This window comes from Diplotaxodon limnothrissa, unplaced genomic scaffold (genome assembly GCF_057381915.1).
Source record: "Diplotaxodon limnothrissa isolate DT_005_m unplaced genomic scaffold, D_limnothrissa_male_GT1.1 unmapped_scaffold_6, whole genome shotgun sequence".
Taxonomy (NCBI): domain Eukaryota; kingdom Metazoa; phylum Chordata; class Actinopteri; order Cichliformes; family Cichlidae; genus Diplotaxodon; species Diplotaxodon limnothrissa.
Genome location: NW_028188560.1, coordinates 1,000,745 through 1,024,368, shown reverse-complemented (window position 1 = coordinate 1,024,368; position 23,624 = coordinate 1,000,745). Strand labels below are relative to the sequence as shown.

At 42.0% G+C, this 23,624-nt stretch overlaps 1 protein-coding gene across 1 annotated transcript in view; it reads left to right on the top strand.

The window, feature by feature from the left end:
• Positions 1–23,624, top strand: part of LOC146606821 (uncharacterized) — a 45,944-nt gene that overhangs the window by 10,890 nt on the left and 11,430 nt on the right. The window contains exon 4 of the mRNA XM_085349359.1: positions 7,848–8,687. Coding sequence (XP_085205485.1) covers positions 7,848–8,687 — 840 coding nt within the window. The remainder of the gene's footprint in view (positions 1–7,847; positions 8,688–23,624) is intronic.

Genomic DNA, 23,624 nt, shown 5'->3' with positions numbered 1-23,624 from the left:
AAAAATTGTGTGAAAACAGAATGAAAAGTTGCTAATACAATGACATGAGTGACATGTGTGATCTCCCCAGCGTTGCATGTTCTCTCCTTTGCCTGTTCATGTAAAAATAGCAAAACATAAAAAATTAATTCTGTCCCTCAGTTCCAGGTTGGTTCATCTCTTCATCTTTCTGCCTTTTGTCTTAGGTTACTCTCCCACACAGTCTGTCTGTCTGTGTCATAGTCTGTTTGCAGCATTCAGCAATGCAGTTCCTTGACTCTCACCACAGATCTTCCATTGTGACTGTGTATGTGAGGGAGTGGCATTGCATTACTTCAGCACAGTGCTGTGCATAAAAGCAGACAGCCCAGGCTGGAGAATCATTTCTTCTTCGCATTTCTGACAAGGCACATCAGGATGGCCTCTGTATCACTGCCTCACAGGAAGAACATCTGCGCGCAACAGGCGCGCATCCATTTCCTTGCTTCAGGAAATGGATGAAGCAGACTCTGATGGAGGAGAGGTTTCATTTGTCCAGCAGGCCACTGATACCTCCTCAGAAGAATCTAAAAAGGAGACGGAACAAGAACCCAACATGCCTCCATGGAAGAGGCACCGTGGTACTGGGAAGCCCAGTCTGAGCCACACGGCAAAAGACGGCACTGTGTGGGTAGAGGAGGACATTGGAATGCCCAGTGCAGTAGCAAATCGCTCGTGCTTCACTCGTGCTGGACCCACAGAGTCTGCTAAGGTCTGTCATTGCCATAGTACGTAGGGCTGCTCAATTAATCGAATTTTAATCACGATTACGATCTGGGCTTTCAACGATCATTAAAAATGACTGAGCCGATTATTAGCCCCTCCCTAATTTATCCGCGACACCTTAAAGGCCGGTCCGTGAAAATATTGTCGGGCATAAACTGGTCCGTGGCGCAAAAAAGGTTGGAGACCGCTGATTAAGAGGACCCGAGGGAAGCTCGGAAAGCTAAGCAGAAGTTATTTGGAGAGTGACTGCCGTTGGTTGAAAAGAGAGTTTAAAAAAAAACAAACTTCAGTGGTGTTGCACACTATTTTATATTATTTTTTTAAAGTCATTGTTAACCCTTTAAAGCCGGTCAGAGCAGCACGCTCCGTTTTGCGTAACTATTTTTAAATCCCTGTAGAACCTGAACCGTGTAAGCTAGCGCAATAATTTGTTTTGCATATGAAACCGGAGGAGTTGTACTTACATCTGATGCCATCAGCTTGTCCTCGGTCACGGTTTCGTTCCACATATAGCTTTGCAAAAATTGCATAAAAAGCGCTTGCAGGAACAAAAACATAATATTCCAGAAACACGCTTTGCCGTTCCTATCAGCTGTTCGTAACACTTCCCACAGTGAAATGATGCACATGCTGTTTTCTTTGCAAATTTGCATCATAGGATTGTTTTTTGTTTTTCCTGCAGTATATAAAAATTGCTGTATCTCCAAAATAAAACTATGAAGACACTCAAAATAAATTTCCTGTGGTGGGAAACTATTTTTTGCAACTTTATTGTATTTAAAGTTTTGAGGGATAAGCCCCTTAAATTTCTCCAAGTAGAAATATACAGTGGGGCAAAAAAGTATTTAGTCAGCCACCGACTGTGCAAGTTCCCCCACTTAAAATGATGACAGAGGTCAGTAATTTGCACCAGAGGTACACTTCAACTGTGAGAGACAGAATGTGAAAAAAAAATCCATGAATTCACATGGTAGGATTTGTAAAGAATTTCTTCGTAAATTAGGGTGGAAAATAAGTATTTGGTCACCTCAAACAAGGAAAATCTCTGGCTCTCACAGACCTGTAACGTCTTCTGTAAGAAGCTTTTCCGTCCCCCACTCGTTACCTGTATGAATGGCACCTGTTTGAACTCATCATCTGTATAAAAGACACCTGTCCACAGCCTCAAACAGTCAGACTCCAAACGCCGCCATGGCCAAGACCAAAGAGCTTTCGAAGGACACCAGGAAAAGTATTGTAGACTTGCACCAGACTGGGAAGAGTGAATCTACAATAGGCAAGCAGCTTGGTGTGAAAAAATCAACTGTGGGAGCAATCATCAGAAAATGGAAGACATACAAGACCACTGATAATCTCCCTCGATCTGGGGCTCCACGCAAGATCTCATCCCGTGGGGTCAAAATGATCATGAGAACGGTGAGCAAAGATCCCAGAACCACACGGGGGGACCTGGTGAATGACCTGCAGAGAGCTGGGACCAAAGTAACAAAGGTCACCATCAGTAACACACTAAAACGGCAGGGAATCAAATCCCGCAGTGCCAGACGTGTTCCGCTGCTGAAGCCAGTGCATGTCCAGGCCCGTCTGAAGTTTGCCAGAGAGCACATGGATGATACAGCAGAGGATTGGGAGAATGTCATGTGGTCAGATGAAACCAAAGTAGAACTTTTTGGTATAAACTCAACTCGTCGTGTTTGGAGGAAGAAGAATACTGAGTTGCATCCCAAGAACACCATACCTACTGTGAAGCATGGGGGTGGAAACATCATGCTATGGGGCTGTTTTTCTGCCAAGGGGACAGGACGACTGATCCGTGTTAAGGACAGAATGAATGGGGCCATGTATCGTGAGATTTTGAGCCAAAACCTCCTTCCATCAGTGAGAACTTTGAAGATGAAACGAGGCTGGGTCTTCCAACATGACAATGATCCAAAACACACCGCCCGGGCAACAAAGGAGTGGCTCCGTAAGAAGCATTTGAAAGTCCTGGAGTGGCCTAGCCAGTCTCCAGACCTCAACCCCATAGAAAATCTGTGGCGGAAGTTGAAAGTCCGTGTTGCTCGGCGACAGCCCCAAAACATCACTGCTCTCGAGAAGATCTGCATGGAGGAATGGGCCAAAATACCAGCTACTGTGTGTGCAAACCTGGTAGAGACCTATAGTAAACGTTTGACCTCTGTTAATGCCAACAAAGGTTATGTTACAAAGTATTGAGTTGTATTTTTGTTATTGACCAAATACTTATTTTCCACCCTGATTTACCAATAAATTCTTTACAAATCCTACCATGTGGATTCATGGATTTTTTTTTCACATTCTGTCTCTCACAGTTGAAGTGTACCTCTGGTGCAAATTACTGACCTCTGTCATCATTTTAGGTGGGGGAACTTGCACGATTGGTGGCTGACTAAATACTTTTTTGCCCCACTGTATTTGTGTGGGCTGAGATTTTACTTTCAAAGAAAACACAGTAATGATCAGATAAGCCCACATCAGACACAGTAATGTTTGAAATGCTCAGGCTCTTGGAGATCAGTAGGTCAAGAGTGTGTCCTCTATTATGTGTGGCCTCTGTTACATGCTGAGTCAGCCCAAAGTTGCCCAGAGTGTTACTCAGGTCTTTAGTCCCTTTGTCCTGAGGGTTGTCCACATGGATGTTAAAATCCCCAACAATAATTACACAGTCGAAATCAACACAGATCACAGACAGCAGTTCACTGAGGTCATTAAAAAAGTCTGTGCAGTATTTGGGAGGCCTGTAAACATTAAGAAACACAACTTTGGACGGGGCCTTCAGCTGTAAAGCCACATATTCAAAAGACTGAAAACTTCCAGGAGATAGCTGCTTACATTGAAATGATTCATTAAATAAGACAGCAACCCCTCCTCCTCTCCTGCTCACCCTGGCCTCACTGATAAAACTGTAGTTAGGAGGGGTCGTCTCGATGAGAACAGCTCCACTAAGCGAGTCATGGACTAAAGTAAAACAGTATGTTGGATGTGCCATGCAATGCTCAATTACATGGGTGGGAACTAGTGTGTTAGCGCAGTTAGCTCGTTAACGTGTTGGCCGTCTAGCCCCATGCACGGGGCGATCGGTGGTAGCTCGTTAACGGAGATTTGCCGTGTTGTGGCGTTAAGGTCATTTGAACGAGATTAACCTGAAAGCACTAGTGGGAACACAACGACTATGACTGCACATTTACGCCGACATCATCCTAGTGCAAAGACAAAAACAACAAGCATGCTACTAACTATAGCCGAGTCATTTAGACAGCTGTTAGCACATGATTCTCCTTATGGGGACCTGATATGTTTAATATGCTGCTGAGAATATAGCCCAGAAGAAGCGGATAGTATAGCTTTTATTTTGGAAAGAGACATTTCTCTGTAATAAACTCTCTTTTCCAAAGATGAGTGATTCCTCAATCAGATACAGGGCTCGCAAAATCGCTAGCCCGACATCCTGGGGCTAGCAATTTTTTCAGTCGGGCTACCAAAATCTATCTCTGCCCTGCCCGTCGGGCTATTGTAGGAAGGAAAAATATATGTCAATGCTTTTGCATTCTTTCAGAAATGTAGCTGGGTAATTATGTCATTGGCATCGGTGAGCCACTGTCAATATGTGACATATTGAAATCCCGTTTGAATTTGCGCTTGTTTTTTTGCTTTCACTTTGCAATTTTACAGGTCACCAGAGAACTTCAATCTATACATCTAAAAACCACAGACCAGGCGAGAAATTTGGGTGTAGTGATGGATGCAGACCTAAACTTAGAAAAACACATTAAGACAATAACAAAATCAGCTTACTATCACCTCAAGAATATTTCAAGGATAAAAGATCTGATGTCTCAACAGGACCTGGAAAAACTAGTCCATGCATTCATCTTTAGTAGGCTTGATTACTGTAACAGCATCTTTACAGGTCTACCTAAAAAATCAGTCAGACAACTACAGCTCATTCAGAACTCTGCTGCTCGAGTCCTCACTAAGACCAAAAAAGTGGACCACATCAGTCCAGCTCTGAGGTCTTTACACTGGCTGCCTGTCCGTCAGAGGATAGACTTTAAAGTTCTGATGCTGGCCTATAAAGCTCTGAATGGTTTAGGACCAAAATACATCAGTGACCTCCTAACCCAGTATGAACCTTCCAGATCCCTCAGGTCATCTGGATCCGGTCTTTTATCAGTTCTCAGAGTCAGAACCAGACACGGAGAAGCTGCATTCAGCTTTTATGCTCCTTATATCTGGAACAAACTCCCAGAAAGCCTCAGATCAGCTGAAACACTCAGTTTATTTAAATCCAGGTTGAAGACTCACCTGTTCTCAGCTGCATTTGAATAAAGCACCAAATCCACACTTTTAAGCTTAAATTTCAAAACTTACACTAACTACTGATCTTATCTATTTCTGATTTTATCTGTCTTGATTTTATATACTGTTTTGTTTGTTTGTTAATTAGTTAAGCTTAAATTTCAAAACTTACATTAACTACTGATTTTATCTACTGTTCTGATTTTATCTGTTTTGATTTTATATACTGTTTTGTTTGTTTGTTTGTTTGTTAAGTGGGATTAGAGCTCTGGGTAGCTCCCCAGCTGGGTCTAGACTGGGTCTAGAGAGTATTTTAAATTCGGGGAATTTAAAACAGAAAGTAGCTCGTCCACATAAGGACTGGTAGCTCCCCTTACGATAAGGGTTCAGATCGCGCGAACAGGTGTGGGATTAGAGCTCTGGGTAGCTCCCCAACTGGGTCTAGACTGGGTCTAGAGAGTACTTTAAATTCAGGGAATTTAAAATAGAAAGTAGCTCGTCCACAGAAGGACTGGTAGCTCCCCTTACGATAAGGGTTCAGATCGCGCGAACAGGTGTGAAATGTGTGTGTTTAGTTAGTTTGTTTGTTTGCTTGTTTTAATCAATTTTAAATCATGCTTTTTATTTGTTTTTGTTTCTAATGTCTCTGTAAAGCACTTTGAATCACCTTGTTGTTGAATTGTGCTATACAAATAAATTTGCCTTGCCTTGCCTTGCCTTGCCTTGCTTACCTTCAGGGTCATACGTCACATGAAAACCAAAATAATTCCAAACGCCAGATCTGAATGAGGGTGGGGGAGGTTCATGTTGCAAGGAGAGCTTAACTTCTGTCTTGCTAGCTTGCCCTGCGCTCTTCATTCTGACTATGCTGTCTGTGTTGAGCGCTCAGTGGATCTGCGTTCGACTACTCCGCCTAGGCTGCACTGTCGAGCGCAGATCCACTGAGCGCTCCACACAGACAGCATAGTCAGAAGGAAGAGCACAGGGCAAGCTAGCGAGACAGAAGTTAAGCTCTCCTTGCAACAGGCAAATTGACCCTCATTCAGATCTGGCGTTTGGAATTATTTTGGTTTTCATGTGACGTATGACCCTGAAGGTAAGCGAGTCATGGACTAAAGTAAAACAGTATGTTGGATGTGCCACGCAATGCTCAATTACATGGGTGTGAACTAGTGTGTTAGCGCAGTTAGCTCGTTAACGTGTTGGCCGTCTAGCCCCATGCACGGAGCGATCGGCGGTAGCTCGTTAACGGAGATTTGCCGTGTTGTGGCGTTAAGGTCATTTGAACGAGATTAACCTGAAAGCACTAGTGGGAACACAACGAATATGACTGCACATTTACACCGACATCATCCTAGTGCAAAGACAAAAACAACAAGCATGCTACTAACTTTAGCCGAGTCATTTAGACAGCTGTTAGCACATGATTCTCCTTATGCTGCTGAGAATATAGCCCAGAAGAAGCGGATAGTATAGCTTTTATTTTGGAAAGAGCCATTTCTCTGTAATAAACTCTCTTTTCCAAAGATGAGTGATTCCTCACCAATTCCTCTGACATCGTCTTATTAATCGTTAGCTTACTATGCAAACATGACAAGTGAAATCTCCCGCAGCTTAAACATGTGAGAGGTTGATCGCGCAGAGAATCGCTGAGCTTATGTGAGTGCGCGTGTAAAAGCATTTCAGTTCTGCTGAGCCAAATAAGACAGGTCAGGGTGAAGAAGTGACAGCCAAATAAAAGCTTACCACAAAACGGAGAAGTTATGACAAATCAGACTATAAGGCAAAAAGAAAGTGCAGCTTTATGGTTTCATGGACAAAATAATTTCTGTGGCTGCAATATGACGAGCTATATAACCAGGGCTGCACATAAGTGGTCCACAGGTGCGCATTCGCTGTCAAAATAAAAAACGCGCACAAGGGTTAGGGTTAAATTTAAAAACTGTACTTTTGAGTCAAAATATATATTTATAATTTTAATAAATGACAAATTAAAAAGGCATGAACATTTTTTTTTGTATCGAAAAAATATCGAACCGTGACACCAAAGTATCGAACCGAACCGAACCGTGAATTTTGTGTATCGTTGCACCCCTAATATATATATATTGGGGGTGCTAGTAGGTGTTAGGTTCAGGGAATTTACGCAAATTTGCACGGGGTTAGTAAATCTAGTGGTAGGGACTTGCACCAAGAAAAAAGTCAGTATTTCTAGTGTTAACCATAATGTAAACCAACAAGAGGCCACCAGACAGGAAAACATACAAAGAGACTTTAAGAGAATGCTAACTGCCCCAACAGTACTGACCTAAGCCTAATCTTAAAAGTAGAGAGGGTATCTGTCTTCCGAATCCAAATTGGCAGCTGTTTTCACAGAAGAGGGACCTGAAAGGTGAAGGTTCTACCTGCCATTCTCCCCAACTTTCAGGTAATGAATGGTTAATCTAAAAAATAAACAAAAAAATACTGCAGTGAGTGTCCTGTAAAGTTTTTAACTAATTTTAAATAAACTTTTAAATGTTTTGTGCACTTTGATTAAAAATTTTCAGGGATACGACTTTGTTTTGTTTGATTATATATCGTCTTTATTTTCTCATCGTAGATGGTCTGTTTATATTATTTGTAGAGTTTGTAAATGAGCAGCCAAAATGGTTTTCACTGAGTCAGCAAAACTGTTTCTCCCCACAACATGATTTTCATTGGTATATCTAAGCAACATGCTTACCATGTGGAGATTTGCTAATGGTTAAGGCAAAAAATGTATGCTTTTTGATCTGTCCCTTCAGATTTTCCACAACATGACTGTAAGGATGTGGAGGGGCTCACAAATCAGCAGGTCTGTAACCAGGAGAAGAACTCCAGTTTAGGCCAGGAGGATCCTTCACAGATTAAAGGGGAACAGGAGGAACTCAGTACCACTGAAGAGGAAAAACCGCTTGTACTAATGCAGGAGACTGCAAATTTTCCATCTCGTGAAAAAAGTGACCACAGTGAATCAGAACCATGCTGTGACCAGTGCCTTTCTCACAACTCTTCTGACACAGATGAGGATGAAAGCAAGGATGGTAACTCACACAGAAATAAGTCGGAGCAAATCGTATCAGGCTTGTCAGTTCAAAATTCCAAGACAGCTAAGTTATGTAGAACCTGTGGGAAAAGATTTATTTGGAAGTCAGACTTAACTAAACACATGCGAATTCACACAGGCGAGAAGCCACATTGCTGTAGTAGTTGTGGGAAAAGATTTACTAGGAAGAGTCACTTGAATATGCACATGCAAATTCACACAGGTGATAAGCCACATTGCTGTAGCACCTGTGGGAAAAGATTTACTAGGAAGAGTCACTTGAAGAGACACATGCAAATTCACACAGGTGATAAGCCACATTGCTGTAGTAGTTGTGGGAAAAGATTTCATGTAAAATCAAATTTGAAAACACACATGCGAATTCACACAGGCGAGAAGCCACATTGCTGTAGCACCTGTGGGAAAAGATTTACTGTGAAGGGTCATTTGAATATGCACATGCGAATTCACACAGGCGAGAAGCCACATTGCTGTAGCACCTGTGGGAAAAGATTTACTAGGAAGAGTCACTTGAATATGCACATGCGAATTCACACAGGTGAGAAGCCACATTCTGTATTACTTTAGTACAGTTGAAAATGCATTTCGGAAACCATCCTACATGCTAAGTTTCATTCTTAGAAAATGGTGATGGCAGATCACATAAACAGTGTTTGGATCATTTAAAAATGAGCATTCGGAAAAAAAAACTTCATTTTGAAAAGGTTTTCAGAAGCTCAGTTTCTTTTTTCACACATGGACAAGAAAAAGTGTTTGTCTCGCAACATGAAATGTTTGCACCTTTATCACATTTTCTGACATCATTTTTTATTGTTTATGGGCTTTGTCTTTACTGAAGTTTCTTCATTTTCTTTGGCATGGCCTCAACAGTGCTTGAGATATTTTTGGGTCTTGACATAAAAGAACTATTTCTCAGAATCACACTTGGAAATATCAGTTTAAAAAAACTACCCGTGTACATGCGGTAGCCTTTATTGAAATCAGTTTTTTCTCTGAAGTTCACAGTTTGAAGGTGTTTAAAGCATGAGACAGTTTACTAACTGTACACTGTTCGCTAACTTGCACACTGCCAGAACTCCTGTTGGGATTTTGTTTTTGTTTTTAATGAATTTATACACTAGATTGACATTAATGGGAAGTGCTTTGTAGATGGAAAGGGAATATTTTAGGGAATGACAATGTTAGGCGGTTGATTCAAGTTCTCGTATTGTTTGTGACCCATATACTTAGGTCATTTATTATTCATATTTTTAACATAGCTTGCACTACTGTTATGTGAACACCTGTTGATACCCAGCTGTTGTTTTGTAAAAGGACCTCAGAAGAGTCCCGGGAGTCTTCATCTTTATTTATCTTGATTGGTGTTTGGCCTGCATGTACTTATGGCGAACACCCTAGTGGGCTTTTCTTTCTTCTAAATCTTTGTTAATCTTGTATGTTCAATAAAACTGTTGGCATCACACTTCACTCATCTCCTGTAGATTTTGTGTTTTGGTTTCAATTGTGTTCCAAAAGCCTGAATCAACATCTTTCCAGCCTATAGAAATTCTGCAAAGCCTTTAAAATTTGCGACCCCACAATCCTGCTGCTCTTTGAAAAACTAACAGTACTTCCAAACGAGCTGTTAAACAGGGCTTTGTGTGATCTGCCTTTTGGTGATCAACTGGTCAGAAAGATTCAACGCATTCAAGTGGATAATCATGCTAACTTCCTTGATTCTCGTCCTCACTTTCCAGGTCCTCAACGGTACTCCATCAATGTCTCCTGAAGTTGTGTGTTTCAGAACAAAAGTGGAGCAAATAATAGCAAACACTGAACACACACCTCCCCTGTCTGCCAAGAGCATGTCTAAGACTTTTCTATACCACCATCAGTGACGTGAAGACAGATTGTTCAAACAAATCTGCGATGGTATTTTCAGATTAAGTTAGCCAATTAAACATCAAAGTGGACTTAATTAATGCAGTCAACAATTCCTTAGGAGGTATCATGGCTCGTGGGGTGAGCTGTGTGGAATTTAACTAGGACCCAAGATGCTGGCAGCTGAGATGCAGGAGAGTTTTATTGAGAAGATGGAGATACAAACAGAAACGGCGGAGGTGTGTAGGAAACTAAGCATAACCTAAATTGTAGAAAACTAACAAAACGAACCTGAAGCGCTAACTGGAGACCCGGGAACATAGAAATACGCAGGGAGGAACACAGGTTGACACAGGGAATTAACGCAGACGAACTAGCAACAGGCAAGAGAACACACAGGGCTTAAATACACACACAGCAGTAACCAAGGGATGGGAGACAGGAGGGGAACACACCTGGGACAAATCAGAGCTGACGAGACAGGGGAAACGTAAACTGACCACACTCACATGAGACAAAGACCTTCAGAATATAACAGGAAACTTACAGACACAAAGAACCAGACAAGACACTGAACTCAACAGACAGACTCACAAGCAGACACAGTAACACCATGGACAGACAGTCAATAAATAAATGTTTAAATGATAGAGATCTTTCTGTTATTTCACAACTATAGAAATTTCTGATTTTACAGTGATTAAAGAGCTCTCTTTTTTCATTATAAGACAGTTTGAGTAATGAGATATCTGAACCTTGACACATGTATTTACTGCACTTTATGCTGAAAAAGATTTCTTTCATTTACTAGAGCAGAAAAACTGACACTTGTGTCAGTAGTTCAGCCCACTCAAGATCACAGTCAGCTGTGGCACAAGGCATAACAGGAATCTGACGTCCATTGGTCTGTTGAGTGAGCTCAAATTCCAGCTTGAAGCCATTAGAGTGCGCTGTTTTTTCATTGTGGATCAAACTCCTGAGGTACAGAGAGATGAAAGAGAAAGCTGAAAGTACTGCAGTGATTGTGTTCATACTCAGGAGTCAAATTGGGCCGGAACGAGTGCAGTGTGTTGTAATCAGTGAAATAAACTGCAGATTTACACATGTAATGTGACAATGTAGAGCAGGATGTGGAAAGTAGTATGCATGCCAAATATCCTTGGGAAAGATACTAATCCCAAGTTGTTCTCCGATGTGTCCATCAGAGTATGAATGACATATACATGTGTGTGACTGTTAGATAGAAAGCACTTATGCAGAAAAATGAATTGGTGTGAATGAGGCAAGTTGTATGAAACGCTTTGAGTACTCAGAGTAGAAAAGCGCTGTATAAGAACCAGTCCATTTACCATTAACGTGGAGAAATCACAGTGACTGTGGTGGTCAGCGAAAGGTTACATCAAGTGTAGCAGAGATTCATTTATATTTAAGTTCATACCAACTTCATACTGTCTGATATAAAGACAATATACAGAAAAATGTTGGAACTCAGCCCAGATGTGAAACATCTGCTTACATTTTGTTGAATTCACTTGTGTAAATCCACAAATAACAGCAGGTCAGCTGATCACAGCCCATTATTATTGTGAGCTATTAGTATTTTCCCCACGCTGAGCCACTACAACAGATCCTAGTGTTCCCCCACTTGTTAGGATGCCTGGGTCGTTGACCCAGGGGTTTTGAGTTTATTATATTATTTACACTTTCTAGTCTTTGGTTTCTTTGAGTTCTGTCTTATAGTTTATGTCTCTGTCTTCTCTAGCTGCTTTGTCTCCCCTGTCAGCTGTATCCCCTTGTCTAGTTCGCGTCTCTGTGTGTCCTTAGTGGCTATATCCCCGTGTCCAGTCAGTGTTTGTGTCTGCCCTGGTCCCACGTCTCTGTTCCCTCTGTTGCAGTGCGTGCGAGTCTGTGTCTTTGTTCAGTCTGTGTTATGTGTTTCCTGTTTTACTTTGAAAGTCTATGTCTGATGTTAATGTGTCTGGTTTTGCTTCCCCTTGTCTCGTTAGGCCTGATTTGCCCCAGCTGTGTTTCCCTCCTGTTACCCATTCCCTGATTGCTCCCTCTGTGTATTTAAGCCCTGTGTTTCTCTGTGTCCGTGTCGCGATCTACCGTTTATTTTGCTGTGTGTTTTGTCAATCCGCTGGTGTTAGTTTATTTTTGACCTTTTTTTCCCAGTTATGTTATGTTTGAGTTCAGCATTAAAGCTGTTTTGGTTTAAGTTCTGTCTCCGGAGTCTGCACCTTGGGTCCTATTCCTGTCTGCACACAGCCACACCTAACAGAAGATCGCGACCAGAACATGGACCCTGCAGACTCCTTTTTCTCAGAGTTCAGCGGCGAGATGGAGCGGCTGGTGAGCCTGCTCGACCGCATCGCCCAGTCCTCGGATTTAAGGACCATGGCAGTGGGGCTGAGCGCGGTGGAGGCCATCATTCGGCATAATCCCCGGCTTAGCCAGTTTGCTAAGGACACTTTTTTTTATTTTTTTTTTTATTTATTCATTTTCAGGCACAACAAATACCTATATTGAACATAAAATACACAAAACAAAAAACAAAACTTGCCTGAAAAAGGAGTGGGACGAAGAAAACTTATTAAATCCCACCCCTATACTCACTCATCAACAAAAAAAAACAATAAACTTCCCGCAGCTACGCCCATCATTGCATACAGACCCATCAACAGCCCCGGGCAGATACAAGCATCTAAGCGGCAGCTCGCAACCAACAATTAGAGCCTTCATAACTGAATACAGAATATATAAATTATAAATTGCATTACCACAGGTAACAGGCAGTAATAACTACAAGTAACAGACACACATACATATACATACATATATATCTACACACACAAGTACATATATGTACATACATACGCACACTTTATTTTTTATTTTTTATTTTGGAATCCATACCAGCAATGGTAAGAGGACAGACATTACAGAGCACACTAAAACCCATCATTGAGTATACTGTGACCAGACCAACTGTTTGTAGAGAAATTTAAATCTATGAATATTTTTGCATTGTTTCAATTGTAAACTCAGACTGTTCCAGATTTTCACACCACATACAGACACACAAAAGCCTTTACGGGTTGTTCGAGTTCTGGGTAATTTGAATTCTCCAAAGCCTCTCACATTATAAACCTTTTCTCGAATTTCAAATCTAGTTTGTAAATTTGCCGGTAAAAGTTTAGTAAAAGCTTTATACAAAATTATGGATGTATTGTAATTAACCAGATCCTGGAATTTAAGTAACTTTGCCTGAAGAAAGAATTTGTGAGTATGATCTAGATAACCAGCCTTGTGAATAATACGCAGTGCTCGTTTCTGTACTGTGACTAATGGATTAGTTGTATTTTTATATGTATTTTACGGTGGCCCCTAGAGACAAAGCACGTACAAACTCCAAAACACTTACAAAATCCAAAACACGTGCAAAATCCAAAACACATGCAAGCTCCAAAACACTTACAAAATAAAAAACACATGCAAAAGACAAAACACGTACAAAATATAAAAAACATGCAAAATCCAAAACACGTACAAAATACAAAACACGTGCAAACTCCAAAGCACTTACAAAATCCAAAACACGTGCAAACTCCAAAACACTTACAAAATAAAAAACACATGCAAAAGACAAAACACGTACAAAATACAAAACACATGCAAACTCCAAAACACGTACAAAATACAAAACACATGCAAAATACAAAACACGTACAAAATACAAAACACGTACAATATACAAAACACGTGCAAAATACAAAACACGTGCAAACTCCAAAACACTTACAAAATACAAAACACATGCAAAATACAAAACACGTACAAAATACAAAACACGTACAAAATACAAAACGCGTGCAAAATCCAAAACACGTACAAAATCCAAAACACGTGCAAACTCCAAAACACATGCAAAATACAAAACACGTGCAAAATACAAAACACATGCAAAATACAAAACACGTACAAAATACAAAACACGTGCAAAATACAAAACACGTGCAAAATCCAAAACACGTGCAAACCCCAAAACACGCGCAAACCCCAAAACACGCGCAAACTCCAAAACACAACGGAAGTGCTCCAGGACGCTAGGGGCAGTGTTGAGCTTTTGTTACCTAGTAACTACAGAAGCCAGGAAGTACCAATAACCGGATTTGGGGTCTGCAGCCTTAAAGGCCGCATTTTAAGGCTGATTATGTCACAGTGACACGACAAAGACTGTCCCAATTCAAAGGCTGCTCGAAATGCGGCCCTCAAATGTGTCCTTAATTTCCCTGAATTTTAAGGATGGGTCTGTGTAGCCTTCATGGCCCAACATATCCCAGACTTCATAGCGCGGCGGTGGTTTGGATAATTTTGCCGAAAAAAAACGGCGGAAGCGGAGCGGACGAAGAGTAAACTTCCAGAAGTAAGTACTGAATATTATGTCACTTATTTATGCGCAAATGTTTTTATAATGAAGAACATTAAAACATTACTGTTGGCAACATGTCGGGAAAGTTATGTGACATTAGCGACGTTTGTACTAACTTGGTTTTAAAGCCTTCACTTCAAAATATTCGCCGTTCAATAGCTGACTTTAATCTTACAGAGAATGTGATGATTTTATGCGTAATTAAAGTCAGTCATGTCAGTCAGCTGACGGTTCACTCCTTAAGCTGAAAGAAAGATGCTTTAATCACAGGAGTCACACATGTGTCCACTGTACCATCTGGGAACTCTTCTTGTTTAGCACTCGTAATGACACAAACACTAAATCCTCCTTCTCTGGTGCTGTTTTGTAGCAGTGTGTACACCTGAGACTGTCACCTGTCTGTCCTGCACTCTCTCTCTGTTTCTTTCTCTCTGATTGTGGAATAAAAGTATGAACATGTATTTATAAGTCACACTTGTGTTTGAATCCTGCAGCTTATCACACATTTGATTTCTATGTGTGACACCTGCAAGTGTCCAGAGTGAGGACAGACTGAGGGACCCACTGCATTACATCATCTGTGAGGCTTTGCACCCCTGATGATCCACCAGGACAATCTCAGCAGTATGTGAGGAAGAGGAGGAGGAAGAGCCAGCAGCAACTGACAGATGGAGAGAATAGACAGACTGTTCCCTGTTTGTGAAGGACTGCTAGAAAAGTTTAAAATAACTAATTGTCTGTCCTGAATCAGTCTTATTAGGTAATGTTCAAATAATGTTATCATCCCAGTGTTTTCAGTGTGAGAGAAAGTACTCAGGGCCTTCAAGTTACACACTATGAAAGGCAGCAACAAGTTCAATGTTCAGAAACCTAAAGTATGTATCAGCAGCAGAATGGAGCTAAAAATAAATGTTTGTTTCAGTTCTATGAAGCTTTGAGGATTTTGGATCAGTAGCACTGCTGTGTTTGTTGCATCATATTGCTGTAATTGTTTATATGCTTTATATATTCTGAGCTAAGTTGATCTATAGTGTTACATCATATTCTATAAGGATGTTATGTGTTTGTATACTTTCTGCCCAGTTTGACCCATTTAGCAGACGTCAGCCTGTTTAAAGCTCTGATATCTATTCTGTATGACTTAAAGCAGTTATGACATGGTCTGATTTTCTCACCCAATAAAGGAATATTTAATACATCAGTCTACTCTTCATTTTATCAGAAACATATATATACTATTATATATTGTACATATATTTATTAGTTTCAGATGTAGCCATTCTTGTATTTTGCTTGTTTACATTATTGTATTTTGCACAACTCTGTTGCTTGTGAAGCTCGCACACAAGAATTTCACTCACATGTGCTGTACCAATGTACCTGCACATGTGATGTGACAATAAAAGTGATTTGATTTGAAACAGCTCACAGCTTGTACATTTTCTTTTTACACATGTATGTAAGCATTTGAGCCAAATTTAGTAATGCCAACATACTGAAGGAACAACATTTGTCTCTTATATATGATACACCTATGCACTGTCAATATACATTTTGAACCAGCTGCAGATGTCAGAGTAACAACTGACTGACCCCCACATAAAGTGCGTTACAGTAGTCCACAGGGGAAGAAAGAAAAGCATGGATCACGGTTTCAAAGTGCTGCCTAGAAAGAAACGATTTCACTCTTGCCAGTCGCCTTAAATGATAAAAATGGACTGGTCCAACTTAAAACCAAGGGCAGTAACAACAGGTTTAAAATAAACCTCCAGGGGTTCCAAATGAAAAGAAGAGGACTCACAGGGGCCACTGGGTCCAAACACCAACAAATCTGTTTTCTTTTCATTCAAATTTAAAAAGTTTAGAGCCAACCAAGCTTTAATGTCATCTAGGCATGTCAAGAGAGGTTTTATTCAGATGCCATCCTTCGGCTTCAGTGGCAAATAAATTTGGCAGTCATTCCTATATACTTGTCTTTGAGTGAAGATTTAAGGTGGTAAGACATGTAAATAACTGCAACTTGAATCTGTACTGAAGCTCAGTATTTGACAAAGAGTTCATGTTCACTGCTGTAATACCTAATAATGACTAATATAATAACCATAATATTGGCCATATTATATTTACATTACCAAAGTGATATGACTTTAGTCTCATGAACAACATTAGCTAATTGTTATTTACTAGCTAATCTTAAATGACTGTTCAGTACAGAAATGAAGCCCAAAAATCATGTTTTACTGTCCTGTGGTCTCAGCCTCAGATACTTATCAAATCACACAAAGCTCTTGTAGAAACAAACAAACAAATGAAAAAAAAAATGTTCTCCTTCATTTCTGTCAAAAAAAGTTGTATGACACGTTTCCAGCTGTTAGTATCATAGTTGCTAGGCAACCTGGGAAGCGCAACGGAGACTAGAGCCCATGTGTTTGCAACAAACTTGCCGTTTATTTTACAAATCGAGCTCAACACTGCCCCTAGCGTCCTGGAGCACTTCCGTTGTGATTTGGAGTTTGCATGTGTTTTGAATTTTGTACGTGTTTTGGATTTTGCACGTGTTTTGGATTTTGTACGTGTTTTGGATTTTGTACGTGTTTTGTATTTTGCATGTGTTTTGAATTTTGTACGTGTTTTGGATTTTGTATGTGTTTTGGAGTTTGCACGTGTTTTGAATTTTGTACGTGTTTTGGATTTTGTATGTGTTTTGGAGTTTGCACGTGTTTTGAATTTTGTACGTGTTTTGGATTTTGCACGTGTTTTGGATTTTGTATGTGTTTTGGAGTTTGCATGTGTTTTGAATTTTGTACGTGTTTTGGATTTTGTATGTGTTTTGGAGTTTGCACGTGTTTTGGATTTTGTACGTGTTTTGGATTTTGCATGTGTTTTGAATTTTGTACGTGTTTTGAATTTTGTACGTGTTTTGGATTTTGTATGTGTTTTGGAGTTTGCACGTGTTTTGAATTTTGTACGTGTTTTGGATTTTGCACGTGTTTTGGATTTTGTATGTGTTTTGGAGTTTGCATGTGTTTTGAATTTTGTACGTGTTTTGGATTTTGTATGTGTTTTGGAGTTTGCACGTGTTTTGGATTTTGTACGTGTTTTGGATTTTGCATGTGTTTTGGATTTTGTACGTGTTTTGGATTTTGTATGTGTTTTGAATTTTGTACGTGTTTTGAATTTTGTACGTGTTTTGAATTTTGTACGTGTTTTGGAGTTTGCACGTGTTTTGGAGTTTGCACGTGTTTTGGAGTTTGCACGTGTTTTGGAGTTTGCACGTGTTTTGTATTTTGTACGTGTTTTGGATTTTGTATGTGTTTTGGAGCTTGTACGTGTCTTGGATTTTGTACGTGTTTTGGATTTTGCATGTGTTTTGGAGTTTGCATGTGTTTTGGATTTTGTATGTGTTGAGGAGTTTGTGCGTGCTATTTGGAATTTGTAAGTGTTTTGGAGTTTATACATGCTTTGTCTCTAGGGGCCACCGTAGTATTTCCCCACACTTCCACACAATATGTAAGATATGGAAGAACCAGGGTACAGTACAGAGTACGAAGTGCATCTTTATCAAGGAATTGTTTCACTTTGTTCAAAACTGCGAGGCTTCTGGAAATTTTGGTTTTTATGTGTCTGACGTGGGGTTTCCATGAAATTTTGTTATCAATTATAACTCCCAAAAATTTGTTTTCACTCACATTATCAATTGGTACACCTTCAATGATAATTGGTAATTCTATATTATATTTTAAATTACCAAAAAACATTGCTTTAGTTTTATTTATATTTAATGATAATTTATTTATGTCCATCCATTTTTTTATTAATTTTAGCTCCCTGTTTACAGTCATTACAAGATCAGTATAATCATCGCTACTGAAAAATATGTTGGTGTCATCTGCGAACAGTATGAGTTTAAGTACTTGAGAAACATCAAAAATATCATTTATGTATACATTGAAAAGTTTTGGTCCCAACACTGACCCTTGGGGAACACCACATGTAATACTAAGTTTCTCTGAATGGCCCTATGCTAACATATTGTTCCCGACCTGTTAGGTAACTTTTTAACCAGTTACCAGCTTTCCCTCGAATACCATATCTTTCCAATTTATCCAGTAAAATTGAGTGATTGATTGTGTCGAAGGCCTTTTTGAGGTCAACAAAAATACCAACTGCATATTTATTTTTATCCAGTGTATCAGTAATTTCTTCTACTGCCTCAATTATCGCCATTGAAGTGGTTCTTTGCGTTCTGAAACCATACTGACCAACATTTATTATTTGATGTTTTTCAAGGAATTTTTCTAATCTTGAATTAAAAAGTTTTTCTAGAATTTTTGAGAATTGAGGCAGTAGAGAAATAGGCCTATAATTGGTAAAACTGTGTTTGTCATTACTTTTATATAGTGGTATTACTTTCGCAATTTTCATTTTTTTTGGAAAACAACCGGACTGAAATGATAAATTACAGATATATGTTAAGGGACTAGCAATATTCAGAATAACCTGTTTAACTACAGACATATTTATGTCATGATAATCCATTGAAGACTTACTTTTACATTTTAATGTGATATTTATTACTTCTTGCTCATTTGTAGCTGAGAGGAACAGTGAAAAGGGATTTGATTTTATATTACTGATATTTTCATTTTTATGACACGGGATGTCCGCTGCTAGTTCAGGGCCAACATTTATGAAGAATTTATTGAACCCATCGACAATATTACTCATGTTTCACCATTTGCATCAGTAAAATATTCAGGATATGATGTTCCAGAAGATCCTTGTTTAATTAAGTTGTTTAACACATCCCAAGTTCCGTTTATATTGTTTTTATTTTCATATAATCTTCTTCTATAATAAAGTTGTTTGCTCGTTCTTATAATATCAGTCAATTTATTTCTATATGCTTTATATCTTTGTTCCACTTCTTTTGTTTTTACTTTGATAAACTGTTTATACAGATTGTTTTTCTTTTTGCAAGCATTAATAATTCCTTTTGTGAGCCAAGGACTTTTTATCTTTTTTTTCTTTGTCATGTGTTCGTTTACAGGACAATGTTTATTGTACCACATAGTAAAAATATCTAGGAAATTATCATAAGCCTTGTCCACATCTGACTCTTCATACACCGAACTCCAATCTTGTTGTGCTAAATCGAAATTGAAGGCATGAATTGCTTCTTCATTTATTGTTCGCTTTGCTATCATGATCTTGGTATCTATTTTTTTTAAATCACAGTCACACAAAGTAAAAACTGGTAAGTGGTCAGTTATATCACAGACAAGCAGACCACTATTAATTTGGAAATCCATGACATTAGTAAAAATGTTGTCAATAATAGTGGCGCTATGTGAAGTTATTCTGCTTGGCTTTGTTATTGTTGGATATAGTGATAAGCTGTACATTGTGTCAGTAAAGTCATCAATGGCTTTTAACCTTGTTGGATTTAGCAAATCAATGTTAAAATCACCACAGATAAATAGTAATTTTTGGTTCACCGAAGCAAACGTTTTTTCTATCCATTCATTAAAAGTGTCAATACTTGAACTGGGTGTCCGATATATACAACTTATTATAACATTTCTCTTTTTTTCATTCATAATCTCAATAGTCAAACATTCCAAAATTCCATCAATAGCCATAGACATAGTTGTTACAACATTATATTTTATAGAGTTATGAACATATATAGCAACCCCGCCGCCCGCCTTATTTAATCTATTCATGTATTTTAAATCATATCCATTCAAACAAAAATCTATTCCTTTATCGACATTGAACCAAGTTTCAGTGATGGCTATAACACTAAAGGGGCGAGAAAATTGTTGCAAATAGTCCTTAATGAGATCAAAATTAGAGTACATACTTCTGCTGTTAAAGTGAATTAATGAGAGCTTCCCGTCTAGGTTAATTTCTTTTTCATATTGTTCCTGAGTGAAATAATTACAATTTTTAACAAAAGAAGAGAGAAAGTTACTTTCAGAATCTATTTCTGGATCTATTATATTATGCTCCTTATATTCACAATCTAGATCAATTACTTTCTGTTGAAGAACTAATTTCAACGTGTCCATGTCATTTCCTGGTGTAATTGATACATTGGTGTCAGTTATACTTGTCCAGATCCTCCATGTTCCTCACTATCAGTACTTTTGCCTCTTCTGGTGTCCCGTTTAGCTTAATGAAAATCTTACAGTTTGTTACCCATGTATGTTGTATTTTACCGTTCTTCTTCAGTTGCCTTGCCTTCCTCGCGATGTCTGCGTTTTTTCGTGTCAGATGTTCATTAATGAAAACGTCCGTGCCTTTCAGTTTGCGTCCTTGTTTCAGCAGTGCGACCTTGTTCTTCCGATTGACAAATCTCATAATGATGGCCGGCAGTCTGTCACTCCTCCTGGGCAGTGAGTGACATGCTTCTATGTGCTCCAGGTCCATCTCTATCCCCTTGCTTTGGAGGAAGGACGCCACCTGTTGCTCTACCGAGCGGGTCTCCTCGTCGCTGGGCTCCCCGACGTTCCCGGCCACCGCGCGCGCATACGAGCGCGGCTTGATTTTAATACCGCTGATGACCACGTCGTTCGTACGGGTGTACTGCTCCAGCTCATCCACCCGCCGCTCGAGATCCATGATCCGTCTGTCCTTCTCGGCATTTTGGAGGCGTAGCTGTTTTACCTCCTCCAGAAGCCCCAGAAGCAGCTCCTGCTGTGCCCTGACTGCGGCCACGTCTCCGCACAGCGCTCCGAGGGAGGTTTTAATGTCCTCAACCTCCTCTGGTGTTGGGCCTTTCTTGGGTGGCATACTGAAGCGAGAGCACGAGGCGGCCACCACGAGGGACCCGGAAGCGGAATTTCTGATGATGGCGCCTGGCTAGGCCTGCTGGCTGATGGTGGAGCCTGGCTGTGGCCTGCTGGCTGATGGTGGAGCCTGGCTGTGGCCTGCTGGCTGATGGTGGAGCCTGGCTGGGTCTGCTGGATGTGGCCTGCTGGCTGATGGTGGAGCCTGGCTGTGGCCTACTGGCTGATGGTGGAGCCTGGCTGTGGCCTGCTGGCTGATGGTGGAGCCTGGCTGTGGCCTGCTGAGCCTGGCTGTATATGTAATTTGCAGCTCCTTTGTCTATGTATCGTATGTTTCCACAGTCTGTCTTTACGGCTGAATCGTCACTCTGAATCACTGTTGACGTCTTCCTCTACACCCCGAATGATCGGCATTTGATCTCCCCAGTCACTGCTCCGAGCGCAGCGGTACATATCTCTGTCACTACTGAATGTCAGTACCTTTTGTCTTCTCTCTCCCACAGAGTGCATTTTGTCTTCATCTCTCTATGCCAGAGATGGGCAACTCCAGGCCTCAAGGGCCAATGTGCTGCAGGTTTTAGATGTGAGTTGGGGAACACCAAAACTGCCTGGAGAGAGCAAGTCAGGGCTAGTGAGCTTGCTCTCTCCCTCCGTTTTCTCCACCGGTTCCTGTTCCCTCGTCTAAAAGGAAGCGACGCCACCGTCGCTCCTCTCCTCGGTCATCCGTTCAGCCTCACGCCTCGTCAGCTGGAGGACCCGAGGAGCCCGTTCAGCCTCACGCCTCGTCAGCTGGAGGACCCGAGGAGCCCGTTCAGCCTCACGCCTCGTCAGCTGGAGGACCCGAGGAGCCCGTTCAGCCTCACGCCTCGTCAGCTGGAGGGCCCGGGGAGCCCGTTCAGCCTCACGCCACGTCAGCTGGAGGGCCCGGGGAGCCCGTTCAGCCTCACGCCTCGTCAGCTGGAGGGCCCGGGGAGCCCGTTCAGCCTCACGCCTCGTCAGCTGGAGGGTCCGAGGGGCCCGTTCGGCCACCTGTCTCTGCTGGAGGGTCCGAGGAACCGCTTCAGCCACCTGTCTCCGCTGGAGGGTCCGAGGAATCGCTTCAGCCGTCTCTTCCTGCTGGAGGATCCGAGGGGCCAGTTCACCCTCCTGTCTCTGCTGGAGGGTCCGAGGGGCCCGTTCAGCCACCTGTCTCTGCTGGAGGGTCCGAGGGGCCCGTTCAGCCACCTGTCTCCGCTGGAGGGTCCGAGGAACCGCTTCAGCCGACTCTTCCTGCTGGAGGATCCGAGGGGCCCGTTCAGCCTCCTGTCTCTGCTGGAGGGTCCGAGGGGCCCGTTCAGCCACCTGTCTCCGCTGGAGGGTCCGAGGAACCGCTTCAGCCGACTCTTCCTGCTGGAGGATCCGAGGGGCCCGTTCAGCCTCTTGCCTCGTCAGCTGGGGGTCCGGGAGGACCCAGCCAGCACGTCCCTGTGTCTGCTGATGGTTCTGGCGAGGCCGTTCAGCCACCACCGGCTCCACCGCCTGGTCCGGCCCCCGAGTCTGCAGTTCCGCCTGGTCCGGCCCCCGAGTCTGCAGCTCCGCCTGGTCCGGCCCCCGAGTCTGCAGCTCCGCCTGATCGGACCTCAGCCTCTGCAGCTCTGCCTGGTCCGGCCTCAGCCTCTGTAGCTCCGCCTGGTCCGGCCTCCGAGTGTTCAGCTTCGTCTGCTCCTGAGGTCTCCATGCTGTCTGTTCCTGCACATCTTGTCCGGCCTGCACGTCCTGCACATCTTGTCCGGCCTGCTCGTCCTGCTCGTCCTGCACGTCCTGCTCGTCCTGTCCGGCCTGCTCGTCCTGCACGTCCTGTCCGGCCGATGACTGGACGCCATTGCCGTCATGGACGGCCCCCTGAACTACGTCGCCGTCGGTGCCTCCCGCCCGGCCGGCCTCCTGATCTGCTCGGTCGTCGTCGGTGCCTCCCGCCCGGCCGGCCTCCTGATCTGCTCGGTCGCCACCGGTGCCTCCCGCCTGGCCGGTGCCTCCCGCCTGGCAGTCCTCCTGACCTGTTTTCTGGGCTCTTGGACCATCAGCCTCCGGGCCGCCCCCCTGACCTGCCCGGGTTTGGACTGTTGTGCCGTTAGCCTCCGGGCCGGCCCCCCTGAACTTTTTTGAGACTATTGCCTGGGCCTCTGCGCCTTTCGTGAGCTCTTTTGTTTGTTTGCTTTTGGACTATGCCTGGGCCTTGGTGCTGTTGTTTTGGACTTTGTTCCTGTGTTTTGTTCTGTTGCTTTCCAGGCTCCGTTGTTTGTTCTTTTTTTTTTGTTTCTGGCTCCTTGTTTGGTTTGTTTCGAGCCCTCCATCCTGTTTCCCCCGCCGCCCACCCTGGTTGGGTTGTTTTTGTTTTGTTTTGATGTTT